The following is an 11556-nucleotide window of genomic DNA, read 5'->3' on the forward strand; positions in this document are numbered from 1 at the left end:
GAAGACATCGATGTGGCAGGAACTGATTTCATTACGTACTTGTTCATCAAGGGAACGCTTGAGATCAATGAAATTTACGCCAATGCAACGGAGTTACTCGCTGCAGCTGTGGATACGGTATTGCTCAATTAATTCATTTAAATTTCAAATTATACCATTTTAAACTATTAGTGATATACGACCGTTCAATGTTATTATGATTTATATATAAACAATAAGTAGCTTAACAAATATGGATGAAGAGATGAGGTACTAGTCCTAAGGGGACAGTAAGGCCAGTAAAATGGAAGGTGCACTTACTATGTGAAATTCCCCTAGTTTTGAAAATCGCTTGCTGCCATTTACATGTTTGTGTGTAGGGTGCACAGCTGAATCAAATATGTCAAAGGTCTCACCGAAGTTTAGGCAGACATGTAATTCTCACACAATTTCACGGCTTTTTTACATCTTCCATTATGTATGGCTTTAATTAGTTTAGAATCAGCGGGTAAGGGAAGGATAGCCTCGGCAACCGAAACCACTCGATTTTGCCGCTTGGCCTTTAGTGTAAGATATAGTGTCATGGTTCAATAGCTACTATGCTATGTACCTTTACTATAGAGATTTTAATTTATGAAACGGGTCTATTGGTCTAAGCTGAATGCTTTACAAGTCAAAATAGCCCTGAAGTAATTTGAAGACTCTGTTTATATGCATTGCAGACTTCAAATACATTCCTTTGGGTCCTGTACTGTTTAGCAAAGCATCACACGTACAGGAATCTTTATACGAGGAAATCAAGCGAGTCGTTCCAACGGGAGAGACGCCAACACACGAACATGTAAACCGGATGCCGTACTTGAAAGCAGTGCTCAGAGAGACTATGAGGTGAAAGTTGATCCATTTTTCAGCTTGATCATCCCCGAATGCCCTTCAATATGTCCATATTCCTCTTCTAATAAAGTTCAGATAAATCATGTCATCAAAGCTGCTAGGAATATTCTAGGCGTACCATTGTATAGTTTTGATGACTTGTATATGAAATCAGTGAAAAAAAATCTTCAACTATATTGTCTGACAAAACGTATCCACTGATTAGTAATTTCAATAAACTTAGGTCTTGTACCAGATACTATTCAGTCAGGTGCCGCACAATCAGGTTTAGAAATACTTTTGTACCCTCAGCAGTGAGGATTCTAAACCAATTTTCTAACAGGTGAAAAAACTCATCGATGGCTACTGTTAGGATTATTTTAAATTGTACTGTTGTTGATCGACAAGTGCTTTGTCTGTTATCTGGAACTGCGCTTTTTAATCTGTGTGATCTCTTTGTATTATATCTATTGTAGAATATTTGTTTTTAGACTGTGTACACCACAACACATTTCCATTTTTGTATTGGATTAATAAAGGATGATAATAATAATAATCAGTATATTGGTAACAATGAGTTTTTGCCAAAACTATGTTGGTGAACACTTGAAGTATTGATAGTTTCTCTAAGGCAGTGTTGTGTAACAAAAATGGAAAATATCGCCCACAGTGTTTTAACTTCAGATCTGTAAATAATACTTAACTTTGAGATAAAACTTCTCGGTCTTCCTCCATTGTAGTGCTTCAGCTATGTTCGCAACAAACCATGTCATGTCCCTTGGTGAAGTTATTAGGCGTAATATGTACAGTTTTGAGTGTAGGCTTGAAAAGTCATCAAATGTGTTACTTGCTGCGATCTGTTCATCAGAAACAGTGACAGAGTTTACATTATTTAAGCATTGGAGAAAGCAATTATCTTTTGTAATTTTTTTTCCGCTCTGGTTTGTATTTTTTTTCAAACTGTAAACTTTTGAGCAAATAGCATACATCCCGGAGACTGAGTGAATTTTGCAGATGCTTCCTTTTGTATTTTCCTTATATGGACATTTCAGTCTGAAATAAAGAACTATTATTATTATTATTATTATTATAAAACTACTCCCGTCTGCCTTCCCACGCTGGATATTCTGTTCGTTTTTATGATGTGTTGTTGAATCGGACTTAGCATTGTCGGGGCAAGATGGGAACGTTTTGTTCTTGAGAGAGTCTACAAAGCTAGTAACTGAGTACTTAGGAAGGGGTCTCTGGCTAAAGAATCTTTCCACACTCCAGAGGAGTCCTGTTCACTCTATAAAAGTAATTGTATATCCCCCCACACAACCTATAGAAATGTGATTCATAAGACTTTTGTAAAACAAAAAACATTGGTTACAGTAATTTAAAAACGTCATGTTGGTACCTGAACACAATGAATAAGGGAATAAATGAGCACAATCTTACCTTTTAATACTTTCTAAGTCACGGTTTTGCGAAAATTAAAAGCGAGGGGAAAATATCCATGCATCATTAGTCACATGCACACTGTGGTGTTGACTAGGATCTTCAGGCCAGTCAGAGTTGATCCACAAAGTATTATCTTCGTTGTTGCAGAGAATGTGATTACTACAGTCAAATTGCCATGCTCTTTCACCGCGTATCTTTCAGCATGATGTAAGCTTGTTATTTCATGCGAATTGTTAACTTAATGTAAAAATATAACGTTATTGTCTTTGTGCTTTTTTCGTCAGAGTGTATCCTACCGCTGCCCAGCTCTCTCGTATTCTGGACAAGGATGTTATAATCAGAGGTTATAGAATTCCCGCCAAAGTGAGTTAAACTAATGGGACTTTGTAGTATTTCAACGACTCTTCATTTGTAATTGCCTGACAAAATATCAAACACAACATATTTTACTTCTTTCTTTCCACCAATCAGAATTTCATTATTTCAATTTTATGTACTTCACGTCGTTTGACTCTAAAAATCGTTGCAATAACCTTTCGTTCAACTTGTCATTACAGTTTACTGCCTTCCAATGAGGAGTAGCCAGCGATATAGTCAGGATACAGAAATAGAGTTTTGGCTGAAATATAACACTGTTTATTTCTTATGTGTAGATGTTACATACTGCTGGACGTTGTTCCTTCTCCACTTGTATCCTTAAGCATACCTCTCATATACAATGGTATATACGAATACAATTAAAACTATAAAATTATGACATCATCCCCTGTACACGTGGATATCATCCCATGTACACGTGGATATCATCCCATGTACACGTGGATATTATGCGGATACGTACAGTCGGCTCTATATTGCATAATTTCACTCCAGACTAGAGGTCATTCGCGAATAGTAAACTGATATACATTTCAGGATGGATGGTGTTTGCCAGGCGGATAGTTTGCAATTCAATGCTCCTTGAGAGGTAGAAAAAGAAAAGAAAAAATATTGTTTTCTATACATATCCTTTTAAAAAATGCCGCTACCTTGAATGTTGCGACAGTGAGCGACAGTGCATTAAAGGTATTCTGTCACCTGTTCCAATTTTGCCACAGTAACCATGGAAAGAGAAAATCTATTCAATCACAGACTTTAAGCGGGTGGCCGCTTTTTAAAAACAGCGCCCACACATGGCATTTTCAATACCATGGAACGCATTTTTGACCATATATGGGCATATTTAGATTACAGGTGACGGTACCTTTAATATCAGTCCAAATACAGCCATATTCAATTCGTCTAAGTTAGTCAAGTAATCTGATATATTAGAGCAAGTGACATGGTTACCATTATCTATTGTTTCAAATATACTTTCAGACTGTCATAGGAGCGAATGTTTGGTTGATGGGTCAGGATCCGGCAAACTTCCCAGATCCACTGGAATTCCGCCCTGAGAGATGGATCCGAGAGGAAAATGAACAGTTCTACGGGTTTAAATCGCTACCATTTGGATATGGACCTAGGATGTGCATTGGTGAGCTTATGTATTGCCCCCTTTTTTCCTAATATGCACTTATGTCGTGTAAACACACACACAAACACAAACACAGTACAGTGTTTACATGCACATTGTTACGTGCAGAGAAAACGAACAAAAGGGTGAACTCAGCAGTTTCGTTTAAAACAAAATTTATTACGAAAACAAAACTAATTGCTAAGTCAGGGACAGAGTACAAGCTTTAAAAGTGTACAGACTACTTATCTCAGCTGGGACGGCAAAGCTCCAGTCTCAGAGTTGTAACAGTCAGTCGGATGAATGAACAGTCCTTTGGCTTGCAGGCTTGAAGCTGCACAAAGTCCACAGTATAAATCCAGCGTTGACAGTGAAGGTCTTGAAAAGTCTTGAGAATGACTACTGCTGGAGTTTTAGTAACACACAAGAGACACGATCCCCAAAAGTCTGACTGGAAGCTGTGCACGTCCCTTTTATAAAGGCATATAAGAACAATCTAGAACTTTTATATGCTATTACTGTTCTAAAATTATCTCCTTACACAACTAATCAACTTTCCAGAACATTCCAAACATGACTAATTGAATTCAAGGTTGTGAGGTCATCAAGGGCAGTGACCTTGAGAATGTTCTAGACTAATTGAGCTCAGGTCATGAGTGTGGGGGAATGACCTACATAACACACCCCCTCTTCAAAAAAAGAAAATTTTCAAAGAAAAATCTTTCTTTTACAAATGTAATCTTGAAAAGGATTTAAGTACTCAAATTTTGTTTAACTCTAAAGTAAAATTTCTTGAAAGTGAACAACAATAAACTCTAAATACGAGAGAGACAGTCTGCAATTAAATTGTCTCTGCCTTTGATATGTCTAATGTCAAGATTAAACTCCTGTAACATTAAACTCCATCTTAGCAATCTCTGATTTTTGCCTTTAAATTTCTGCAGAAAAACAAGAGGGTTGTGATCAATATAAACCACTATTGGCTGATTTGAAGAAGTAACATAAACTTCAAAATGCTGTAAAGCTAATATCAAAGATAAACACTCTTTTTCAATTGTAGAGTAGTTTCTCTGAGATTTGTTAAATTTGCGTGAAAAATAGCAAACAGGATGATCTATACCATGACTATCCTCTTGCAATAAAACAGCACCAGCAGCCGTATCACTAGCATCTACAGCTAATTTGAATGGCAAAGTGAAATCTGGTGCAGACAACACTGGGGCACTTTGCAGTATGGCTTAAGTGTATCAAATGCCTGTTGGCATTGCTCTGACCAAACAAACTTTACTTTCTTTTAAGTAAGTTAGTCAAAGGCTCAGTAATTGTGGAGAAATTTGGACAGAATTTTCTGTAGTAACCAGCCATACCGAGAAAGCGCATCAGTTGTCGTTTGCAGTTGGTATGGAAAACTTGAAATGGCACTGATTTTGGCATCAACAGGTTTTACCTCACCCTGTCCTACAGTATGTCCGAGGTAAGTTACCCTAGCCCAACCAAACTCAGATTTGGCAAGGTTGACAGTCAACATTGCTTTGCTCAGTCTCTCAAAGAACTTCCGCATGAGCTTGATGTGTTCCTCCCAGGTGTCACTATACAGGACTACGTCGTCAACGTAAGCTGCACACCCATCTAGCCCGGATATGACGTCGTTGATCATCCGTTGGAACGTTGCCGGAGAGTTCTTCATTCCGAATGGCATCACCTTGTACTGGAACAATCCGTCTGGTGTAACAAAGGCGGATATTTCACGAGCACGATCCGTCAGAGGGACTTGCCAAAATCCCTTCAGTAGGTCAAATTTGTCACATACTTGGCTTTTCCCACTCGGTCGATGCAGTCATCAATCCTCGGGATTGGGAAAGTGTCTGTCTTTGTTAAAGTGTTGACCTTCCTAAAGTCCGTGCACATACGATAACTGTGATCTGATTTGGGAACAAGTATGCACGGCGAACTCCAGTTACTTTTACTGGGTTCAATAAAGTCATTGTCCAGCAGGTATTTGACTTCTTCCTGGAGATATTTCGCTTTTGTTGGATTCAGTCTGTATGGATGTTGTTTTACAGGCTTACTGTCCCCAACATCAACGTCGTGATAGATGACGTTTGTCCTCGTTGGAACATCTTGAAACAGGTGTTTATATTCATGGAGCAGTTCTTTCACCTGTTGTTGTTGTTCTGGCTGGAGGTGTGCCAACTTTGTAGACTCCAGCTTCTCCAGGATTTCTGAGTTCTGAAGCTTGACCGAGCCCAGCTTTGAGTTTAGAGTATTTTCACTCAAGTCAGTTTCAGTATCACTATCTTCATAATGGCCAGAACTGACTGTACTGACAGGCTTGTTTTAGTAGGATTATCCCTATCCAAATATGGCTTAAGCATATTTATGTGACATAGCTGTTTTTGTTTTCGCCTGTCAGGTGTTATTATGATGTAATTTAAATCACTCAATTTCTATCAATTAGGTATGGCCCAAAGTAACGAGCATGGAGTGGTTTGCCAGGAATTGGAAGTAGAACAAGAACTTTTTGACCTGGTTCAAACTTCCGTTTTGAGGTGCTTTTATCATATTTGGTTTTCATTGACTGCTGAGATGACTCAAGATTTTCTCTGGCTAATTCACATGCTTTAGAGAGTTTTGTACGAAAATCTGACACATATTGCAAAATATTCAGACAATCATCATCGTCTGATAGGAATTTCTCTTTAACGAGCTTAAGTGGGCCACGGACTGTATGTCCAAATACAAGCTCAAATGGGCTAAAACCAAGAGACTCCTGAATTGACTCTCTAACAGCAAAGAGCAGAAAATGAATTCCTTCATCCCACTGCTTCTCAGTGTCAAAACAGTAGGTCCTAATCATGTTTTTCAAAGTTTGATGAAATCGCTCAAGAGCACCCTGACTTTCTGGATGATAGGCGGATGACCTATACTGTTTAATGCCTAGCTGATCCATTACTTGTTGAAAAATACCAGACATAAAGTTGGAGCCTTGATCGGACTGGACACATTTAGGGAGGCCAAATAAAGTGAAAAATTTGACTAAAGCTCTCACTATAGTCTTTGTCTTTATGTTTCTCAGTGGTATGGCTTCTGGAAACCGAGTTGATGTACACATAATTGTCAACATGTACTCATTTCCTGATCTTGTTTTTGGTAGGGGGCCCCCACCCCCCCCCACCCCCCCCCCCCCCCCCCCCCCCCCCCCCCCCCCCACCCCCCCCCCCCCCCCCCCCCCCCCCCCCCCCCCCAACCCCCCCCCCACCCCCCCCCCCCCACCCCCCCCCCCACCCCCCCCCCCCCCCCCCCCCCCCCCCCCCCCCCCCCCCCCCCCCCCCCCCCCCCCCCCCCCCCCCCCCCCCCCCCCCCCCCCCCCCCCCCCCCCCCCCCCCCCCCCCCCCCCCCCCCCCCCCCCCCCCCCCCCCCCCCCCCCCCCCCCCCCCCCCCCCCCCCCCCCCCACCCCCCCCCCCCCCCAACCCCCCCCCCCCCCCCCCCCCACCCCCCCCCCCCCCCCCCCCCCCCTCCCCCCCCCCCTCCCCCCCCCCCCCCCCCCCCCCCAACACAGTCTATTAGTATCTACTAATGGTTCTTGAAATGCAGGAATTGGCTGTAAAGGGGCCTTTGGAATGGTCTGATTTGGCTTTCCTACCATTTGACATGTGTGACAAGTTTTACAGAAATGTGCTACATCTGCCTGAGATTAGGCCAATAAAAGTGACTGAGAATTTTATGATAAGTTTTCCTTACTCCCAAATGACCAGCCCAGGGCGTTTCATGGGCCAGGCGCAATATTTCAGCACGTAGGGCTTTGGAACCACAATTTGATGTTTTATAGCCCAATCGTCATCAACCAAAACGTCTGGAGGTCTCCATTTACGCATGAGAATACCAGATTTTGTATAATAGGAAACAGAGCTATCTGAAGTTTTACTTCATCATCTACCCTGTCAAACAAAGACAAAATATCTGGGTCTTTGTGTTGTTCTGCAATGAGATTTGATCTAGAAAATGTCTGACTTTGGTCAGCAGAAGTTTTACTGGAAGTTTCAAATCCACGAGGGATAACGGAATGATCCGTGTCAAACACCTGACTGAGAAAGGTGTCATTTAAGTCAACATCTGTGACATTATTTTTGAGAGTATTTTGATTCTCGGAAGTTTTCTTTGACATGGCTCGAGTAATGGCACATGAAGGAAATAAATCGGGTATCTCTTGTTCAATTGGCTCTGGATCCTGATCTAAACTAGGATTATCAGTCACAAGTGGATTAGTAATGACCTTGTCCCCAGCAAGGTCGTTTCCAAGAAGAAGGTGAATCCCTTCAAAAGGCAAAAAAGGCCTAATACCTAAAGTCACAGGTCCAGAAACAAAGTCCGAAGACAAATAGACATTATGGAGAGGAACAGGAATGTAGTCATTACAATCTACCCCCTTAATAAGAACTTTAGAACCTGAAAATGACTTTTCAGAAAACGGCAGGGTATCTGCCAACAAAAGAGACTGGGAAGCCCCGGTATCTCTTAAAATTTTGACAGGGGTAGCGGAAGAGAAATCACTAGAAAGTGATATAAAACCATTATGAATAAATGGCTCGAAAATACCCATAATGCTATCTTGAGAAGAATTGACCTTGACCTCATTAATTGGGGATAAGAGGGGTTTAACCTCAGAAAATGTGTTACACACATTATTAGACTCTAATTGAGTTGATGAAGAAATAAAGCCGGTGGGCTTAGATCCACTTTGACCACTTTGACCTTCACGTTTTCTTTTCAATTTGAAACACTCTGACATTAAATGGCCGTCTTTCTTGCAATAATTACAAGAAAGTGTACCGAACTGTTTGTCAGAAGGAGATTGAGACTTGGGATCTGATGATGTGGGAGTGTTACTTGAACTTTGTGAACTGTTGTCATTTGATTTCCTACTGTCCTTTGAAAAATTCTTGGATGAAAAGGAGGAGTTAAATTTACCTGCATTGTTTCTGTAGGAAAAGGACTGGGATGGTTTGCTGAGAAATGAAGATTTGTGGGTCAATGAATAATCATCGGCCAAACGTGCAGCAACCTCTAATGTATCTGCCTTTTGTTCATTGATAAACGTCTTGATGTCACTCCGGATGCACCTTTTAAATTCCTCAATCAAAACAAGTTGTCGTAATTTGTCATAATTCTGACTGACCTTTTCCGAAGAACACCAACGATCAAACAGTTGTTCTTTTGTTCGAGCAAATTCAACATAAGTTTGATCCTTCACCTTCTCACAATCCCTAAATTTCTGACGGATAAGCTTCAGGCACCAACTCATAGCCCTTGAGAATTAATTCCTTCACAGAATCATAATTTGAAGCCTGCTCTACTGACAACTGAATGTAAATTTCTCTGGCTTTACCCACCAAAGCACTCTGCAAAAGCATAGACCAGGACTCCTTAGGCCAATTCAGACTCTGAGCAATTTTCTCAAAATGAAGGAAATATTTATCAACATCCTTTTCTTGGAAAGGGGGAACTAACCTGAAATGCTTAGTGATGTCAAAATTGTCTGAAGGGAAGAATTTTCCTGACTTCCAAGCTCTAAACGTCTCATTTCTAACTGCAGTCGGTGTTCTGCTAATTCTCTTTCCTTTTCTTTTTCCTCTCTTTCTTTCTCCCTTTGTCTTTCTTCCATTTGCAATTCTTTTTCTTTCATTTCCAATTCCTCTCTTTCTGTCTTTCTTCCATTTCTAATCTTTCTTTTTCTAATGCCTGTCTCTCTTTTTCCATTTGTAATTCTTTTCTTTCATTTGTAATTCTTTTTCTTTTTCTAATGCCAATTTTTTTAGCTCGAATCTGCCTGTATTTCTAATTCAATTTTTTGAGTTCGAAGGAAGACTCAGGCTCATAATCTTTTAAGGCAGACTCCTCAAAATGGCCAGAATTAACTAAATGTTTTGCAATCTTGAACTGTATTTCTCGCTTGCGCATAGATCTTTTGACATCTACTTTAAGGAAATTGGCCAGTGCTATGAGGTTGTCTTTTCTGAGGGAATTAAATGTGTCCTGATCAAGGTCATCCATAAATTCGTCTGGCTTGAATTCCGCCATGATTGAATTTAGCTGAGTTCACAGTATACAGTAGTTTTGAAAAGGTAGGCAAAATGTTGTCAAACGGCTCAAAATATTCGTATCCCGGACAAGCCCCCAATTTGTTACGTGCAGAGAAAACGAACAAAAGGGTGAACTCAGCAGTTTCCGTTTTAAACAAAATTTATTACGAAAACAAAACTAATTGCTAAGTCAGGGACAGAGTACAAGCTTTAAAAGTGTACAGACTACTTATCTCAGCTGGGACGGCAAAGCTCCAGTCTCAGAGTTGTAACAGTCAGTCGGATGAATGAACAGTCCTTTGGCTTGCAGGCTTGAAGCTGCACAAAGTCCACAGTATAAATCCAGCGTTGGCAGTGAAGGTCTTGAAAAGTCTTGAGAATGACTACTGCTGGAGTTTTAGTAACACACAAGAGACACGATCCCAAAAGTCTGACTGGAAGCTGTGCACGTCCCTTTTATAAAGGCATATAAGAACAATCTAGAACTTTTATTGACATGCTAATTACTGTTCTAAAATTATCTCCCTTACACAACTAATCAACTTTCCAGAACATTCCAAACATGACTAATTGAATTCAAGGTTGTGAGGTCATCAAGGGCAGTGACCTTGAGAATGTTCTAGACTAATTGAACTCAGGTCATGATGAGTGTGGGGGAAATGACCTACATAACAACATCGTACATGCTAGACACGCCAAAACAGAGAGAGAGAGAGAGAGAGAGGAGAGAGAGAGAGAGAGAGAGAGATGAGAGAGAGAATGAGAGAGAGAGAGAGAGAGAGAGAGAGGAGAGAGAGCAGAACAGACAGACAGACAGACAGACAGACAGAACAGACAGACAGACACACAGACACACAGACAGACACACAGACACACAGACAGACAGAGAGCGATCCGATGGATTATTTTCATTGTTGTTCATACCTATATACCTGATAGTTCAGTGTTTGCATTTAACCATTGTATTCCATCAATGTGACAAAAAGCCGTTTCTCAAGACCAGAATTGATCTGCAATTGTGTCACGAAACCAACCATAACCTTTTTTTTTTTTTACCAGGTAAAACGGCTAGCTGAATTGGAGATCCATCTTGCTACAATAAGAGTAAGTTTGAATTTTAACTGCATCACAAATAATTATATTTTGAATAAAACAGTGGAAATCAATGTTTTACTTTGAGCTTCCAATATCCCAAATATTTCGAAGAGACAATTAGTCTTCTTCTTTATCGGTCACTGCAATCAATTATCTTTAACTGTCCATTGTGAAGCTCAGAACTCCTTGCATCATTGGAGTACAAAAGAATAATTATGTAATAGCTATGTAATTTCGTGCATGGCCAATTGCCCGGGTACACTCAAGAAACAGCCTATGTTTTCTCCATTGTTTATGGTGTCCAGTTTCTTGGTGCAAAATGATGATCTTATTTGCCTGTAAATGTACGGAAACAAATCAACAACATTGACAAAGAGGACAGACTAGACTATATGTAAAACAATGTATAAACCTTTTTTACAACCACCAATAGTAGGCCGGAGAAGAGGGAGGAACAACACATCAAGACCGTGACTGACAAACAATCGGGCGAGGAAAACAACCCTAAGATAAATCTACGATCAGCACAATGTTGCAGCAAGAAGTGCGCCATCTGCCAATATCGGAAGAAACACAACGCATTAAAAAGG

At 40.4% G+C, this 11556-nt stretch overlaps 1 protein-coding gene across 1 annotated transcript; it reads left to right on the forward strand.

Annotated features, from left to right (window-relative positions):
* Positions 1 to 6: 6 nt before the first annotated feature.
* Positions 7 to 10947, forward strand: LOC139145069 (cholesterol side-chain cleavage enzyme, mitochondrial-like). The gene is made up of 5 exons (XM_070716013.1): positions 7 to 117; positions 702 to 867; positions 2580 to 2658; positions 3655 to 3811; positions 10931 to 10947. The coding sequence occupies exons 2-5, from the start codon at positions 830 to 832 to the stop codon at positions 10945 to 10947; spliced, it is 291 nt and encodes a 96-aa protein (XP_070572114.1). The 5' UTR covers positions 7 to 117; positions 702 to 829.
* Positions 10948 to 11556: the final 609 nt, after the last annotated feature.

Source organism: Ptychodera flava, chromosome 1 (genome assembly GCF_041260155.1).
Source record: "Ptychodera flava strain L36383 chromosome 1, AS_Pfla_20210202, whole genome shotgun sequence".
Taxonomy (NCBI): Eukaryota; Metazoa; Hemichordata; class Enteropneusta; family Ptychoderidae; genus Ptychodera; species Ptychodera flava.